This window comes from Podarcis vaucheri (assembly GCF_965113315.1).
Source record: "Podarcis vaucheri genome assembly, chromosome: 9".
Classification (NCBI taxonomy): Eukaryota; Metazoa; Chordata; class Lepidosauria; order Squamata; family Lacertidae; genus Podarcis; species Podarcis vaucheri.
The window spans coordinates 24,836,230-24,855,253 of NC_138767.1; the positions used below are offsets into that span (position 1 = coordinate 24,836,230).

General features: G+C 41.8%; 1 protein-coding gene across 5 annotated transcripts in view; it reads right to left on the minus strand.

Moving 5' to 3' along the window:
* The window catches only part of LEF1 (lymphoid enhancer binding factor 1), a 100,902-nt gene that overhangs the window by 13,177 nt on the left and 68,701 nt on the right, over positions 1–19,024 (minus strand). For 3 of the 5 annotated variants that reach the window (XM_082237016.1, XM_082237018.1, XM_082237017.1), the window contains 5 exons: positions 14,913–14,996; positions 12,576–12,698; positions 10,955–11,117; positions 4,246–4,353; positions 2,272–2,320 (listed from right to left, as the gene is read on the minus strand). In XM_082237016.1, the coding sequence (XP_082093142.1) occupies positions 2,272–2,320; positions 4,246–4,353; positions 10,955–11,117; positions 12,576–12,698; positions 14,913–14,996 (527 nt within the window). Of the gene's footprint in view, positions 1–1,193; positions 1,235–2,271; positions 2,321–4,245; positions 4,354–10,954; positions 11,118–12,575; positions 12,699–14,912; positions 14,997–19,024 lie in introns of all 5 variants that reach the window. The other 2 variants (XM_082237019.1, XM_082237020.1) reach the window with 2 other exon arrangements.

Consider the following 19,024-nt stretch of genomic DNA (forward strand, 5'->3'; position numbering starts at 1 on the left):
TTAAAAAAAAATGAAACAAAACAAAACCTCCAAAACTGCTTAAGGATAGGCTACAGTTTCCGTCATCATTACATTTCCTTTCATAAAATTAGTCTGAGCAGCAGATATAAAGCATCCATTTGCAAATGAGCCAGCAGAGGGCTTTCTAGAGGTAGGCAAAGAAACAAAATCTGTGTGATGTTATTGAACCCTTAACACCATATCCCAAATTCAATAGCATCAAAGCTAATTTATATCTAGATTTCTGCAAACACACCATGCAACACATTAGCTCATTTGCTAGTAAACTAAGCAGTAGAAAAGCCTATCATGGCAATGCAAACTTAACTTTTGCATTTTTAGCAGACATTTAGTTACATAACCATTGCTTGTTTGTTTAGTTATTTAGTCGTGTCCGACTCTTCGTGACCCCATGGACCAGAGCATGCCAGGCACTCCTGTCTTCACATAACCATTACTGGCATTAATTTCAGTATCTACCTTAACCTCCGCAACTTTAATCCCTTTGTAAGTACTGCGGTATTTACCACACCCAACATTTAACACATGCATTTATAGGAGATAGGAGTCAAAAGAGATTAAATAAAGATCCACTTCCTTATAGCATTCATAACTATGACGTTCAAACATAACAGAACATTAGAATGTCAAGCCAGTGCTCCCTTCTGCTGCCCAGCCTGCAATATACTTGTAACTGATTATGGCAAATTAATTTGGGTGCTTAGAAACCATTCTAACTCGCTTCTAATGAGGATTTGTGCAGTACACTGCCAGCCAAAATGGTTCAACTACTTAATGCAGGGATAGGGTGCCTGTGGGTCCCCAGAAGATGCTGGACTCCAACTCCCATGACCCCACTAGCTGGGGCTGATGGGAGTCAGAGTCCAACAACATCCAGAGGGCCAGAAGCTCCCCATCCCTGACTTTGTGAAATCATTTTTGTGCCCTACAGGCAGACTTTCAGCTAGTCAGTGAGGTATGATCAGTTTGGTTCATGCAAGTTAAATAACAAAAAGAGTTGGGGCTAAAATACACAGCCGGTATAAAAACCATCAATTGTGAGAGCATTCATTTGAGGAGAAAGCACTTTAAAAAGCCATGTGCTATATAGTTCAAGAGTCAAAGTGAGAGAGACAATTTTTAAAATAATAATAATAATAAATTTAGCAGAAAGGCTTTAGAAATATTCTTACCATGCTTCAGATGTAGGCAGCTGTCATTCGTGGGGCTGCACCTGTAGAAGATTGTTGCTTTTAACAAATTTCCATTGAATAATTTATTTTATTTTTTGCACACTCCAAATAAAAGGTATTTTACTAGGATATTGATTGCCGATTGATTTCCTCTGTCTTTCATGGTTCTTATACCAGCCATTTTGTTTTATTTAATATACAAAAAAAGTGAAAGGACCTCACTGATGCTTTGAGCCAACCTACCAGGCAGCTGTAAAGACCAGCTCCTCCTGTCTTTTTAAAAATGTTTAATTACATTAGAGAACAATAGGAGAATATATGAAACAGTGCAGCATCCCCATACCAAATCAGTCAACCAGTTATCTTCACAGTGAGGGAATGTGTAGACCCGAGATACCTGTTGCTGCCTGTTCCCTCCTCACCCCCCTACTTCTGGAGGTCAGTAGAGTCAGTAGGGACTATGATTCAACCAGTAGTGGCTCCCAGCTACTACTTGTTGAAGCTAGACCAGGATGAAGATTGGAAACAAAGGAAACAGCCCTTTTAAAAACACCCATGCCTGTATGTGTAGGGGTAGTGGTGGCAATTCTGCAGCTACTGCAAACAATTTTCAGCTGCCATTGCCATTAGAGCATGAGCTTGTACAAAGAAGCAGCAAAGGTTGGATGTCCTATACATGGTGCTGCTTCTGTCTGTGAAGACCTCTGGCGAAGAGCACTTGGAAAGTATTGTAAACTGCGCTTGCAGGTGTTATCAGTGATCTCCAGGCTTTCTGCCTGTACTGACCTCCAAGAAAAGGGAAGGCCACGCTTCCCTTCCAAATGTCGAAACACAGTACAGAGCTGGATTCCATACATTCCCTCAAAATGAGAGCAAGTCTACAGTTTGGCACCCCACTGAGTGTAGAAGGAAAAGGCAATAAAGACAGCAGTAGTATCCATTAGAATATGTACTATTTGATACAGAAGTGTTTGTGCAAAGAATTCTATATATAGAACCAGAAATAAGCATTAAAGGAAGTGCTCAATTTTTAAAATAGCACACATATTTAACATGAAGCTCTACACATAAAGCATACCTGCAGTAGACTCTTGTAGCTTTTCTCTCTTCCTCTTCTTTTTCTTTCCCTATATTAGGCAAGAAAAGTGGGGAGGGGGGCAGACACTTTTTACAATCATATAATCACCTTCCTACTTAACATTTCTGAAAGGGTGATAGCACATCAAAAGCCATTTCTGATTATCTCCATGTTATTTTTAACTATTATATTCATTTGGGGTTTTCCAGCCAAAGCAAATTCAATATCTTCATATTTATGTGATCCCACAAGGATTATTCTTCTGACAATTTTGCCTATATTCAGGTACAAAAAACTCAGGAGTTTCAGTGTAGTGTAAAAAGATCCTCCTCAAAACTGAGCTCCAGGCTCTGCAAAGTGCCTTAAACCTTACTCAGTTGTTTAAGTGTGAAGAGTACTTCTTTCAGTAGAAATCATTTCAAGGAAGAAAATATCCTAAATGACTATACTTGCAGGAAGCAGACACATTGAAACTTGTTTCAGAAAAATGCTACCGGACCCCAGTTACATATATTATAATGAGTAATAGACTAAAACAACATTTGAAGCCATGATTCAAGTTGTAGGCCTGTATTTGTAAGCCAAAAAGCTCTATATAACTGTAATAAGGAGTGGTAACGTGAAATGCTGCAAAATGATGCATTTCTGCAACAAAGAGTAACATATAAATCTGTGTTCTTGCAAATACTCATGACTGCCTCAAAACATTTTGGTCAGGGTGTTTGACAGAAAGCAAAGCATTTTCCAACTGGAAAGAGATCGCAGTTTTAAAGGTCGGACTGGCTATCACATGTTTTCAGCATAAACTCTCAGTATAACCAATCTATACTCTGCAGCACATGTTCTTAGCTCCTAGTAGCTGCATGGTTACAGTACTACCTTCCTCTTGCCCATTTTAACACAATTCATTAGGATAAAACAAGTCTTTCAGAAGAGATTTAAATTAAGAGCAGACAAAAGGTTTTATTAAGTGAATGTAGGTTCTGGGCAAAAGAGATTCTCTCTGCTCTGAAGCTCAGTGGCTCTTTTATGGAGTTTTACTCAGGGGCAAGTCTATTTACCTATCATTAACTAGGCATACTGGATTATGGCTGTAGCAAACAAAGGATTGAGGGTTTTTTATGAATGTGTGACACACTGCATTTTCAAAGTAAGAACTAGGTCTGGGATTAGGCTTCTCTTTGAATTCTTTATTTAGGAGTGATCAAGGCTCAATCTTAGCTAATTCCCAGACAAATAGTTTCTAGGCTATCATGCGTATGGAATTTTTTTTTAAATACAGATAGATAAGTTTCAATGAGTAAAAGGCAAAATGTTCAACATTAACAGTATCATTATTGGGTTTTGGTATGAGCGGTCTAGCTTGTTAATTTTTTTCATAATTAAATATGTATAATTTTTTAAAGCAGCACTGACTAAACAGTTTTTTATAATTAATTTATAATACGTCTGCAGCTGAAGATGACTGTTCTTTTCAAATCAAGGTGTGAAATTTAGTTCACATCCATTCTACCTACTTAATAAAATAAAATCCACACACAAACAAGCCTTAAACACAAAGCACAAACATACAGCTCAGATTAGTTCCAGGAAAATCCAACAAGCCACCTTCAGAAGAGATTCATTGTCTGTGTTTTTATTAACCATGTGATAAGCATGCGTCAAAAGAGTTATCAGGTGGGGGACATATGTGAATTAGTGCTCCAGATGTTTGCAAAGCTATCTATCCCTTAATTGCCGTTTTGATGTTATTTGTCACATGGCATAAAGCTGGACCAGGAACACACCCATGGCCAATTCCAGATTAGTTTGGGATATGCAGAAGCAATCTAAAGAAAGGCAAGAGAATAAATGGCACTTAATTGAAAGTGAACACAAGGCCGACGGTGCATCTCAAGGCCTAGCTGCTACCCTCACCTAGACTTTTAACTACTGCAAATTGCGAGCTGAAGAAAGTGTAAATAATCGGCTTACGTAGTTGTCCCTTGCAGACCAGCCTGGGTAGAGCTGCATGTGTAGCTGCCTTTCTTTCCGAGCTAGTTCATAATATTTAGCTTGTTCTTCACGGGACAATGCGTGCCACTGCAAATAAGGAGAGAAAGAACGAATGTTACGTTTTTGTACAAGAACGTGCTAAAAATAAAGGACAGCATTAGTTCTAATTTCTCTGGTTCATGGGAAAACACAGAGTGCTCAATGATAAGGTAAGAGAAGCTCCATATTATACACAGAGGATTATTTAAGTAGTAAGATCCGTATGAATTCTAACCCACTTTGTTGACATACCCACGGTGATAGTGTTTCAAGATAGACTCAACCTCCATGGAAGACTATCAACCACGATAACTATGCTCTGCCTCCAAAGTCAGAGGCAGTATACCTCTCAATACTAGATGCTGAGAATCACATGGGGGGAGAGAGTGCTGTCGTGCGTTTCTCCTGTCTGAGAGCTTCCCATAGAGATCTGGTTGGCCACTGGCAGAAGAGGACGCTTTGACTGGATGGCCCTTCAGCCAGCAGGGCTCTTCTAATGTTCTTAGGCAGGGGTCGGCAAACTAAAGCCCGGGGGCCGGATATGGTCCACCGGGCTCGTTAACCCAGCCTGCGGACCTTGCGAACCCTGCCACCCATTCAGTCAATCCCTGCTCTAAACCGGCGTGGTGCGGAGGCCTCACCACTCGGGGACTGACTTCCATGATGCTGGCGTGGCAATTCAACTTGGAAAATTCTCTTTTCATCATACTGCTAAAGATGTTGAACTGATACTTGGAAAGAAAAAGAAATCTGGACAACAGGATCTGAAGTTACTATTAGAACAAAAAATGGCCTGAAACCTAGAATATATTTAGTTTTGGTACGTAAGAGACTCAAAAGCCATTGCAAAGTTTTGAGACCATGAAGTGGGTACCATCTGAACAGACAGACAGGTAAAAGCAGTCTATCTTGCTAGTTGCTTTCTGCAAGTGAGATTAATGGTAGCAGTTGAGAGGTGGGACACAGAAGCAGAAGATAGGGGCTTGGAGTAAGAAGTCACCCTAGTTATAAAAAATAACAATCTTTTTAAAGTCAGCTACTCTTACTCATTGTGTACATTCATGTCCTTGCATGGTCAGAAGCATCACTGGCTCTAATCTGAGCACCAGTGATGGGGCAATAGAACATCATGTTTTTCCATCTCTCAAAAGGGTAGCAGGTATGTTCATTCTTTAGTGGGAGCTCTGTCACACTTCCAGTCATTCCTTTCCTTTGGGAGCATTTATATTTCCCGATTTCCATCACAGATTGAGACTGGAACAACATTTGTTATTGCTGTGGTTACTACTATAGTCTTCAGCGAACTTTTGAGTTTAATGTTTCAAAACCCATTCTGATTAATTGGCATTTCAGGACTGGACTTCAGCTGTTCCAGCGCAAGGCAATCTTTAGAACAAGTGAACAGACCCTCCCCTCTCTCTCTCTCCACATACACACACCTTCTCCAAGCCACAGCAGCTTTTGCTCTCAAGAAGCAGCCAGTTCCAGCCCCCGCAGCTGCCTGTCAGCTGTTTCACAGCAGGAAGTGAGGGTAGAAGCTTAGGGCTTCCAAGAGCCAAACAGCAGGGAACAGAGGAGGGAGCCAGCAGGGGACAGAGCAGTAGCACAGAAGGTATGCTGCTTTCCTCCCAAGGGGCTGATAGTTTTCTAATAAAAAGGTTTGGGGCCCTCCAGAGGGAATCACAAAGGTTAGATCATCATCTCTGCATCTATGTTTTATCACCCAAATGTAATATTCCGAATAATTTGCCATCATTATGCAAGACACGGTTGTTACCCAACATTTTAGCAACTCCTCATTTTTTCTGTCTCCTTTGTTTGTTTATTGTTTGCTGTTGGTGGGCACTTACACATGTGGTCAGTTTTAATTTAATTTAATTTAATTAACTGATGGGATCGGTTAAGGTTTAGGAGCAATAGCAACCCGAGAGCTGTGGAAACATGTAGCACAGTTATCCCAGACTTCTATACAAATGTACAAACAGTGCTTAAAACACTGTATTAATTTATTTGGTAAGTGGGGCTGGGAAAGGTTTTGCGGCAGCAACATTTCAACGCTTTTAAACAGAACTCTCTCTCTCTCTTAGTTTGTGTACTGAAGTTGCTTTGGAAAGAAGTCTCAACAGAAGTCTGGAAAGATTCCCACAACACCGTTCTCTCCTCCCTCCAACCCCCAGCTACAAGGTGATTTCAGTTGTGCGCCATCTGCCACTGTGTTCAAAGTTTGGCTTTTAGCAGGCCATCGCAAATACTATAAAAGTGATATTTGATGTAACATGCCAATAGTCAAATCCTCTTGTGTGTTGGCAGATGCACAGAGCCAGCTGACCTCAGGCTAAAGCGACTTGTGTACAGACACAGGAAAGACTTTCCCTTCAAATATGTCCTTCGGAGGCAGCGTGATCAAACAGTCCATTTATTACCCCATAAGTTCTGCCTACGTAGGACGGGCCTCAGTGAGAAGTCAGTGTGCTTCCCTCATCCTTGAACAGCGTGTGTTTAGCAAGCAAATTAAACATTCGGTGGCTGGGAAAACCCAAACACGGTGCATAAAGTGGTGGGCAAACATAATGCCCCCTCTATCGCTAGCTGAAATGTTGGAATAACCATTCTCTGTTCTTCTTTGTCAAACGTGGTTAGCTGTAGAGAATGTAGGATTTACAACTCGGGGCGGGGGGAAGGGCTGGTAACTTTACAATATGTGCAATGCTGCACAGAAATGCAGCCTAAAGTAAGAGCGGAGAATGAGAAAATACAAAATGAGCAGGTCCCTTGGCTGAGCCCTGCAAAGGGCTTCCTCCAGGCATGGAAGCTACAGACATGCACTTCAACAAAATGAATACTCACTTGGCCGTCAGACACACTCTACACCCTTACTTAAGGCATGTTGTCCTCTGAATACTAGTTACTAGGAATTGCAGATGGGCAGAGAGTGCTGTTGCGCTCATGGTCTGCCTACAGGCTTCCATAGGCATCTGGTTGGCCACTGTGAGAAGAGGCTGCTTAACGAGATGTTGCCTTGGCCTGATCCTGCAGGCTTGTCTTACAGGGAACAAGGCAAAGGCAAAGGGAACACCCTCCCATCAGGTGTCAAACAGATAAACAATTTTCTGAAGACATCTGAAGGTAGCCCTGTATTGGGAAGTTTTTAATGTTGGATGTTTGCTGTGTTTTTAATATGTTGGAAGCTGCCCAGAATGGCTGGGGCAACCCAGTCATATGGATGGGGTATACATATTATTATTTTTTTATATTTTTATTTCTTAAAGCAGCATACATACATTTTTTTTTCTCCCCATCCTTCACTCAGTGCTCTTAAGTAAAAATGTTTTATTGCTGTTGTGGTTTAGACTGGCGTGGTAATTCAACTACATAGATCCATCAGAATTGATGGACCTAACTCAGTCATGTTCATTAATATCAATGGGTCTACTCTGAGTAAAACTTAGTTGACTACCACCCTAAATTGTTTATTAGCTAATTATGTATTTTAACTTTGCATACAACCTAGAACCTGCTGAAGCACAAAGAATAATAATCATGATATACATTTGAAAATAAATAATCCATCACCTTCTCATTAACTTTCAGAAGGAACCCTTTTCCTTAAGGAATGTTCTGGGACTGGGGAACCTTGTAGTAGGCAATAGCCAGCCAGTACAGTGAACAACCAGCTTATGTAGCAAATTTTCATCCATCCTCCAGAACTCAAAGCTAGAGCGCGATGAGAAATTTGGACTGAATACACCTACAATGTTTCCAAATTGTCAACACTATTTTAACAATGTTACATCTGCCTTCATCTAGGACAGAGTGGTCCAGAATACTGCTCAAGGGCCACGTGCAGCCTGAAATACCTTTTTTGGTGGCCTTTGACAACATTTGATGCCCGCCCCCAGCCCTCGGGATGCCTTCCCAAAGCTTGGTAAGTGAGACACTGGGCTTTGGGAAGGGAGCACGAGGGCTCTGACAGGGTCCTAAGTGCTTTCCCAACTTTGGGAAGGAGGAAGGAGGGCTCCAGGATCGTACCAGAACCTCGTGACTTCTTCCCAAAGCATGGTACCTCACTTAGCTTCCAGAAGACAGTGTGAGGGCTTGGAGAGTGTCAAATTTTAGCCTTTGGGTTCCGTGTCAAAGTACTCTTGCAGTCCACTTTGTATGAAATGTTGGACTGCCCTGATCTAGGAGGACTATCAATTGTTTTGACCCATGCCATGGGTTCCGAAATGTATGCATATTATTGAATGTGGTGTGGAAGTTTCTCTCAACCTGCCCAATAATCTTCAAACTTCTATACCCCAAAAGTGGTTTGTTTCACAACACAAGTGTAGCAGACAGTACATTCAGACTCTTTTGTCCTTTAAATACCAAAATATTTGGCATGAAAAGTTTTTTAAAGGTTCTGAAGAGGTACTTCCATGGAACTAAATTTGAGTGTACTTTCTAGAGTACAGCTACAGCTGTCTACCCAGAAAGGCAGCACTTGGATTCCTGCCTAGGTGCTATCCTTTGTAAGCCATTATCAAACACTGAGACCAATCATGGAATAAAGGACATAGGAGCTACCTTGGGAGACGAGAGGTAATTGGACTTGTAAGTCTTGCAGAAAGCTGTCAAAATATAGACAAGAGCTTAAGCTAATTCAGTGTTTGTGAAAACCAAAGAAGGTATATTCTGTCCTATGGTATATTTACACAGCATAATAATAAAACACAGAGAACGTGCTTTGATAGAACCCAAGCAATAAACATTATAGTATTCTTTGCAAATAGAGCCCTAATCACTCTGACGCCAAGTCTCATTTTAAAAGCCAAGGGTTTAAGTAACTGGCAAGCATAGTGAAAGCTAAAGAAATATCAGAAGAGAATTAAAATTCAGACTTAAAATGAAAGTCTCAACTTGCAAATTCAACAAAATAGTAGTCATATTGCTAATACCAGTGGGGTTTTTCTGTGGGACGCAGGGATATGCATACCCCTAAACATTTTGTGAATCTAAGTTTGGCCTCATTGAGGGGCAGTATTTCAATATGAGTAGGAAAATGAGAGTACCCCTAAACTTTTTTTAGAAAAAAAAGTACTGGCTAATAGTTTAAGGAAAGTATCACATGAAAATATTGCAGAAGAAAAGGAAACATGTACTGCAAAATGTACTTCTTTCTTCCAGCAAAACTTCTGCATATTTTACCATGGCTATTTGTATACATTTGTTCAAATCAAAGCATGAAAACAAGTGGCTAACAAAGGCCAATCTAGTGTAGCATTCTCTTACTACAGTGGACAGCTAGATGTGAATGGGAAGCTCGCAAACAGGACATACCGTATTTTTCGTCCTACAGGGTGCACCGGCCCATAGGACGCACCATAGGAAAAATTATTACCCCCCAGCCGCAGCTGCCGCCCCAAACCTTGCGCACACCTGCCCGAAGCACGGGGCACCCTCCAGAGGGCTCCGCGTGCTTCGGGCTGCAGGCTGCCGCCCCAAGCCTCGCGCGCCCGGCGGGACCTCCCGCCGGGCGCGCAAGGCTTGCGGACACTCGCCGGGGCTGCAGGCTGCTGCCCGCAAGCCTTGTGAGACCGCGGGAACTCCCGCCAGGCTTGCAAGGCTTGCGGATAGCTTCCTGAAGCCTGGAGAGTGAGAGGGGTCGGTGCGCACCGATGCCTCTCGCTCTCCAGGCTTCAGTGAAAGCCTGCATTCGCCCCATAGGACACACACACATTTCCCCTTCATTTTTGGAGGGGAAAAATAGGGGCGAAAAATACGGTAAGTGCAACAGGATTTTCCCCACTCATGTTCCACTGCCACTGACAGTCTTATGACACATGGCGAGCACACCTGCGTGAAATATGAAGCTGCCTTTTACTACTGGTGCGTCTAGAGTAGAGGACTGCTTTCATGTGGCAGGCCAGAATCTTATCTCCCCTCCATCTCCACAAACGAACTTTGACAGGTGTATAGGACAGCCCACCTGCCAATCATCTGACATCCTAATGATGCCAATGATTGACACTTGCAAAGGTCCTTTGTGCTGCTTGTTGGGCTCTTTGGAAGCACTGTGCAACAGAGCTTTGCGAGCACTGCCAATTGGTAGAGCCTGCAAAGCCCCTTTTGGCCAACACCTGCCTTTACCTGCCACACACCTGGTGTCATATATGACTGCAGGTGTGGGGCTGGTGGGTGTGGCTGGTGAGTGTGGCCACCAGCCTGGGAAGTCTCATGAATCCATAGCTGTCAACGTCCCCCCTTTTTAAAGGGAAAGTCCCTTATTCTGAATAGGATTCCTCGCAAGAAAAGGGAAAAGTTGACAGCTATGTGAATCAGAGATTCCCCACTTCTGGTCTAGCCTAGTGTTGACTTCTCTGAAAAGCAGGTCACAGTCAGGAGTCTTTTTGGTTCTCCTACCTGAGAGCCTTGTAAATGGAGGTCTGTGGACTTAAATTTGACCCTTTATGCATGCAAAACACGTGCTTTACCTTATGGGCCCCAGCTTTATGACACAACAAGACTACTTGCTTTCATTTTAAACTGCATCACATAGCTCCCAGTAGCCAGTGACTACGTTGTCGAGGTGGGTACCGGGGCAAGGGTTTGTTTGACAGCACATACTGAACACAGAACATGCACATACACAAATACGGTTGTGTCATACCCTTCTGCCAAGAATCTGATTGATAGCTGCACTTTCTTTCAGAGTACACTCTGCTACGACATTCGCTCTCATCTCTTTCATGTATAACATGAAAGCATTCAGAGGCTTCTTAATGTGAGGTCTTTTGGGCTCCTGTTCTTTCCTCTGTTCATGCTGAGGCTTCCTAAAGGTAGCAGGAGGAAAGGAAATACAGAAAGAGCAACTGTTACCATTTTCAACACGTTATTTCAGATGACCAACTATTATTCTGAGCAGCCATGCTTGATTGGTTATCACATTTTTGGAGAGAAGAGGAAACACCCTATATGTTCTATCACAATGTTCCTCCACCAGTGGATTGGGACCCACTTTCAGGTAGTCCTCAGTGCCACAGCCTATCCAGTGCCTCCTAACTGGCTTGCCCCACCAACCCCTGATATAACCCCAGGCTTCTAGTTAGATGAGTGCTAGCACCAGCAACTCCTTGCATGCTGAGTCAAGATGGTCAGGGGCCAGAGACGTTCCAGGAGTGGGGGGCAGGGGTGGGGAAAGGCATGAAGGAAGGGGCTAGAAGAGGGGAAATGTTGTAGGAAGGAGAAGGGAATATAAAAGAACCAGGAGGGAGGGAGGGAGGAAATAAAGTGGCAATGTGTTGTGTTGTTCTTTTGCAGGAGGGTGGTGGTGGGTACAAGTTGAGTACAAAGAAGAGCATGAAAATAGCTTACAGGATATGGGTAAAAATCTTTTGAGAGACAGGTGGGGATGTGAAGCAGAGAAAGAAAGAAAGTCTTTCCCACTTAAGAACATTTGGATCAGCAAATTCTGCCTAAAATCATGAGGACATCTTAATAAAATATTATTATAAAAAAATAAAAATAAAATCATGAGGACATCACATCATCTCCAGAACAAATATCTGTACTTGAGGAAAGCTGAGCTATGGAATTTCATTCTAGGGTTCAGTTCCCAAAAGACCCATTTCGTCAAGCTTGGGAACTTTATCACTGAAGAATGCCACTGGTCCTAGGGATGGAGGCAACTATTCTAGACCCTTGTCACTTTTGCAAAATTCCACGTTTTGCATAATTATTTTGGCTAATTCCATTCTATCTCTGCATTAACTTGCATTTTAAATAATAATATTTAAATACATATTTAATATTTTAATATGTACTTTCATGTGTCTCCTCTTAAAACTCTGAAAACATTGCAGAAGCCTGAAGTCCAGTGGACAGCTGATTCCCGATATGCTCATTACTCTGAGAGGTGAGGATTTTGTAAGCATGCAACTAACATGGGAGTTACGTTCCAGGGATTGCACCTAAAGCCAAAATTACGTAAAGTCAAAACCCATTGGGTACAATGGCGGGCAGGATTGCCAAAGTCATTTCCCCCAGAACCCTGCCCCCTTTCCATCCCCCTTTTAATTTTTTAATATGTTTTAAAAATACTAATGCAATCACTATTTCTTTGTTGAAGAATACCAAACATTTACATGGTATTTAGACACAGATTCAGTGATTTCCCATGGGAAGTGAAAAAGAGAGAGACTGAGACTACTTATTTGCCATGCTTACTCAACTTTTAAGGCATTGCAGATGAAAGACCAGAGATTGCAATTAAAGACCAGAGGAAAACTCACACGTGCATTAAGTCACTGTCTGTGTGTGGATGTTCTTGTTTGACTTGAGGTGTTACAATAGCTGGGTGAGGGATTCCAGTTGTGTGGGGTCCTGGAGGACCAGGGATCATATGATGTGAAAACCTACAGAAAAGAAAAAAGTACAGTCTTCTTCATAATGGGAACTCAAACACAGTATAGGATACCTACAAATCACTCAAGACAGGCCTAGGAGGCAGTTCATTCATACCACTTAAGAAACCATGATACACCAATGTGGGAAACAATTATTTGGCTAAAACGTGTGTTACAAATAGGGTTTTTAGTCTCCTGTTATCTGTGGCTTTGGGAATCTGGAATTAGACACAAGTGAATTTAACATGGCCAATAATTTCAAAAGAATAAAGCCCTTAACCAAAAAAACTGTTTCCACACAAGTATAAAAGATATTGAGTTATCCACCACCAGCCAACAAAAGGTAGTAATTGTCATGCAGAAAATTAAAAAAACCTCCAACAAAGGTAACTTGCGTATCTTTAGAAAAGGACATTAAAACCTGTCTTACATTTCATCAACCTTACTTGATCACATATCAAACTTTTAAGTCCCCAAGCGTGTGGGGGAAAGAATATGGGCTAGTGTTTTGCCTTAGGCACAGATCCAAATCAGTGTGCTTCTATTGGGATGGCTCATACTACAGATAAATTGAAATAAATATTTAAAATGGCATTACTGAACTAGTTTGCTACTTCCCCTTTGAGGCTTCTTTGGTTTTCTCTCCCCCCCCCGCCCCCCGCCTGAAATGTGTTGGTAAGGTAACCTTCTTGCATATTCCATCAAGAAACTCACAGGGCAGGGAAATTAGCATGTGCTCTTAAAGAGCACACTGAAATGTTTTTAATGGTGGCTTGCTCAGCTAGGAATTTGCAAGACATCTTATTCCTAAAGATGCATAAAAACAGTGATTAAAGGGGCAATCCTATGACAAAATCCACCAGGATGAGCAGTTTAGGATGCAGCAGATCTATGGCTCAGCCAGCTGATTCCTGTCTTGGCCAGCATTAAGTCCCAACCCTGGCTCAGATAAAGCTCATCCTGCCTTAACCAAAGCTGGTGTAAATCAGCAGAAAGGGATGTGGTGGGGCGTGATCAGAGGGGAGGACTTAGGCTGGATCCTAAACCCATTCAACTTGATCACGTGACTTGGCAACCTGGCATAGAACACTACTTTAAATACCAGGCTTAGGCACAGCAGCAGTTCTACTGCTGAATGAGGTTTGGATCTGGTGTAACTTTATGCAAGTTTAACTTACACCAGTGTGCTCTACGCCGGCTTCTTGTGCATAGGATTAGTCCCTACGTGATAAAAGCACGTGTAAAGAAATGTGATAGAACCCACACCTAAATAGCAAATGCCTGTGTTAATCAACAGTTGTGTGTTTTAAATATGTGTAAAATATGCAGAGGTTCACTGAAACCTTTGGGTACACCAAGCACAGGATATAGAGGCCACCTTCCCATAGTGCAGAAATGTAAAGTGTGACGCGAAAGTGTTGTCCTTGCCATGTCCCAGTTAGTGCTGCTTGCTTGCACTAACACTGCCACCCATTCACACGCCACTATTACAGATATAACCATGTGTACACAGCTTCTTTGCCTTTATTTTAAAACAGATTTGGGCTTGGAAATTTCTTTGAGGTGCTGCAATCTACATGAAAAGAGTAAAGCACAGGAGCAGGGAGTGAAGCCAAAGCGACTCTGATCAAAGGAGTGACCATTTTATATTTAGTGGTTATATTCGTGGGGTGCAAAACGACAAACACCAGTGCAGTTTGAATGACTATCTGGTCTTTTATTATAATTATTTTACATTTATATTCCACCATTCTTTGCATTACCCATAGTATTACTTAGGGTTTCCAAGAAGTCTTCTATTTAGGCACTGATCAAACCCAGACCTGTTTAGCTTCAGCAAGGCTGCAGTAACATGTGTCTTTAGACCAACGTTCCCCAGCCTGCTGCTCTCCATATGTTTGGGACTATAACTCCCATCCCTCCTGACTACTGGGCCATGTTGGCTGGGACTGATGGGAGATGTAGTCCAAAATATCTGGAGGGCACCAGATATTGGGGTAGGCTGTTTCAGATTCCAGCCCTGACTATATGCTGAAGGTCATTAAAATGAGATTTAGGTAAGCTGTATAAACACAGTATAGTTTATAGGTATAAATGCATTTTAGCTGACTGGGGGAAGGGGGTAGCAAGCAGAGGCATACACCAGGATGCAAGCAGGGGAGCAAACTGCCTCTCTAATTCCAGCAGTTACACCTCAGCCACTCATTCCGCACCTAGACCTACCTTGACATGGAAGTGTCGACTGAAAGTGAGGGTGGGTAGGGCTGCCTGAATCCACTTGAGATGGGATATACAGGCTGACCTTGCCTGAGGTCACAGAAGAAAGGAACCCATCAATAATACTGTAACAGAAGTGAGCCTGCCTTTTTACCAAACACCAATGAGTTGAGATGCGAGCGATCAACGAAAGCATACTGCACTGCATTCTGATTTAGGATTCTACAGCAGGCTTCCCCAACCTCGGCCCTCCAGATGTTTTTGGCCTACAACTCCCATGATCCCTAGCTAGCAGGACCAGTTGTCAAGGATGACGGGAATTGTAGTCTCAAAACATTTGGAGGGCTGAGGTTGTGGAAGCCTGTTCTACAGATTCCCTACTGAGAAAGACCACCACCACAGATCTTGGGAACATTAACTTGAAGTGGATAACCTTCAATGCAACCTTTAAACTTAAACACTTTCTATAAAATGGATTCGAATAAACTAGAATTTGCTTTGTGATAAGGGGTGCAGTATTGACTTGCCAATGAAACCCTAGAAACTATAGTTCTGTAAAAAGAGGGTGGGTGTCTATTGACCTCTAACAAAGAATCCTCTGTAAACTGCAGTTCCCATGATTCTTTGAGGGGGGCTCCATGGCAGTCAAAGTGAGACAAAACTTATACTCATAGTTCCACTGCAACCAACAGATGTTTATACGTCAGTCTGCCAATACAGTACATTAAAAGTGGGAAAGTTTTTACCATGGGACTAATTATATTTCTGAAAAGTGTTAGTCGCATCAGTAACTCCCAAAGAACATTAATTTGTCAGTAAAGTCACTTCAGGGTGTTGCAAGATATCATTATGATGATTATCTGGGAAGATAAACCTCCACATCTAACAAAAAGAGCATATATGAGGCCTAGATCCTAAGAACAGCTAGCTTAACAAACATATCCTTAAATTAACAGGATTTAGGAGTAAAGGATAGGTTTTTGTCATGCAAAATAAAGAAATAATAAAATGTTACTCAAATAACCATTAAAGTAAATATAAATTTCAATTTCAGTGGTACTTCAAATTTATATATTTTCTTCTATCAGGATGAGGTGAAGAGGACATACATTGGAAATGTTAAATTTTGGAAGCTGATGTTACTTCATATGTTTTGGACTTTTCTTTATTTATCTATTTTCTGGCAAAAAGTGCTGGTAATAATATAACTGGCTGCAACATTCCTAAAACAACTAAGCTGATTCTCTCTGCATATTTAAATGAGATCTTAAATGAAGAGGATTTGGATTAATGACTACTATCTTACCTATTGCTAGATTGCTAGATCAGTGGTAACTAAAAATCTTTAAAATCCTTCTTTCAGTGAGTGGATAGTAGCTTTTGATAAGCAGCACTCTTTACTAAAGTTAGCTATTACAAAAAAGGCCAAGAGGGTGAACACACAATAAATTTATGGAAAAAATAAGATGATACATAATAAATACAGGTTAAAGATAACATCAAACCTAGTTCTTTAGCATAATTAATGTAATTCCTTTCTGGCAACTATATTGATTATAGGGTACTGAGTTAATTATTTTAACAGTCCTGCCAAATCTTATTGGATCAATATATTTGGGGAAAGATTGTGTATATTTGTAAACCAATTGCATTTTTTAATATTTATGATTTCTATATGAAGGGGGCATAGTGCATTCAGATTCCTGAAATGCGGTAGTTTGAGTGCACCATACAGACAAGCATAAGAAGCACCACTGCAGCTTCATAAGATTCTACTTTTGCCTAGTCTTTTCTAGGCAAGGTATTGAGGCAGCTTATTGTCTTGTTGACAGCATCACTTTTCCATGACCTACTGAAGTTACCTAGTATGGTTTGAAACGATGCAAACAGTTCTCTTTTTTCGGTAGTGAAAACTAAGCATGTATTTTTACCGAAAGATGTGTATGCAAGCAACTTGAGTGCAAAACATGAATCTTAAGAGAGGGAGAGAGAAAGCAGGGCACACAGAAAACAAACCAATGAACTCTTGGTTTGAAGTTCCAGTCTTCTTCAGAATGCCATATCTCACTAGCACAAATTGATTGCTTCAACTACTTTGAACTTTTTCTGCTTAGTTTACATTGTCTTTTCCTCCAGCTTGCATTGATGCAACTTCTGAGCAGGATTCAACACACTTAAGTAGCAAAGTTCAGAGAGAATAATTGATCTACTCTTGAAAGACTTCGCTCAATTCTATTTAAGCAGAGCTATCGATTGACAGATTTAATGTTTTAAGAAATTGGCATTTCCAAAGCTATTGGCCCTTTCTTTTGCTCACCATGACGGTCTTCACACTTAAACAGAGCTCTGCGTGTGTGCAGTAGGGAGGGCCAGTGCACCAAAGGGTTGGGGGAAAAGAAAAAGAAATCCAAATATAGCACATTTTCAGCTACAGTAAGCAGAGTGTAAGAGTAATCTCTGCTAGACTTCATCATTTGTGTTATCAGCATTTTCCTCCAGATTCACCCTCTTTGCAAAAACATCTGCATTGAGAAAGCATTTCGAGGAAATGCCAAAACTTAAAAGCTGGAATCAAAACCATGAGAAAGGCTTCCATAGTGTAAAAGCAGCTGTGCAAAAGAGAACAGGCACCACACATCCTGCTCTTTCAAATTCTCTTCTAATTACAAGGTCATTTTGAAAAGTTGCAGCCATTTTTTACTCATGGTGCTGACAGCCATTTTGCTATTATTTTCCAAAATATCGAGGGAAGATTATTCAAAGATTTGGGCCCAATCTAACAAGGTGTAGAGAGCCTACAGCTGTGGAATTTTCATGTCTGATGTGTGTGGCAAAATGCCAAAATGCACACTCCCAGTATAACAAATCCAAAGAGGTGCAGAAATTGCCAACTATAGAACTCTAAAGAATATATCATTTTAGCTCACTACACTCCAGATGTCATTCTTTTGTTGTCCGCGTCTGAATCACTCTCTTGCTGGATGGCAGTGCAATTTATTAACATGACTGGGGGAAGGTTTACTGAAGGTATACACAAGTATATACAGTCACTCTGCAATGGCTCTTCTTTAGATGTGATTGCACCATGAAGTGCACACAGAGAGCCAGTGTGGTGTAGTGGTTAAGAGCGGTAGTCTCATAATCTGGGGAACCGGGTTCGTGTCTCCACTCCTCCACATGCAGCTGCTGGGTGACCTTGGGCCAGTCACACTTCTTTGAAGTCTCTCAGCCCCACTCACCTCACAGAGTGTTTGTTGTGGGGGAGGAAGGGAAAGGAGAATGTTAGCCGCTTTGAGACTCCTTAAAGGGAGTGAAAGGCAGGATATCAAATCCAAACTCCTCCTCCTCTTCTTCTTCTTCTTCTTCTTCTTCTTCTTCTTCTTCTTCTTCTAATTGTGTTTTCACTCTGTGCCCAATGGTGGCGCAATGGGTCAGTGTGTCTGTCTGGTAATGGGAAGGATGGTGTCTCAAGCCCACTCAGGGATACCTGTGGGCAGGATTCCTGCATGGCAAGGTGGCTGGACTCTTAGGGGTCTCTTCCATCTCTACAATTCTAGGACTCTATGAAAAGGACCCATCTGCCACATGGACAGTGCCTTGAGCAAATCAATTGCAATTATTCAGTGGCAAGAAGGCAGTGCACATGTTCAGTGGCATTCATGTGCCTGCCCCGATCCTGAACCCTACAAACATTTAGAGGAAAGGCCTTGTGAGCACTGGGCCAAATGAACCATGTTGAAGGTACAATACATACTAGAGTTCAGTACAGTCATACCTCGGGCTGCAAACGTGTTCCATGTGAGAGGCACATTCGCAACCCACAGCATTCGCCACCCACAACGCAGCACCACGTCTGTGCACATGTGTGAAGCGATCCGGCACTTCTGCGCATGCGCGTGATGTCATTTTGCGCTTCCACGCATGTGCGAGCACCGAAACCCAGAAGTAACCCGTTCTGGTACTTCTGGGTTCGGCACGGTCTGCAACCCGAAAACATGCAACCTGCAGCGTTCATAACCCGAGGTATGACTGTAAATACAAATCTACAGTTTATGAAACAATTGCTAGTTATAATCAATTGCTACTTTGTTATTTACTCATTGGCATTTCCACGGATT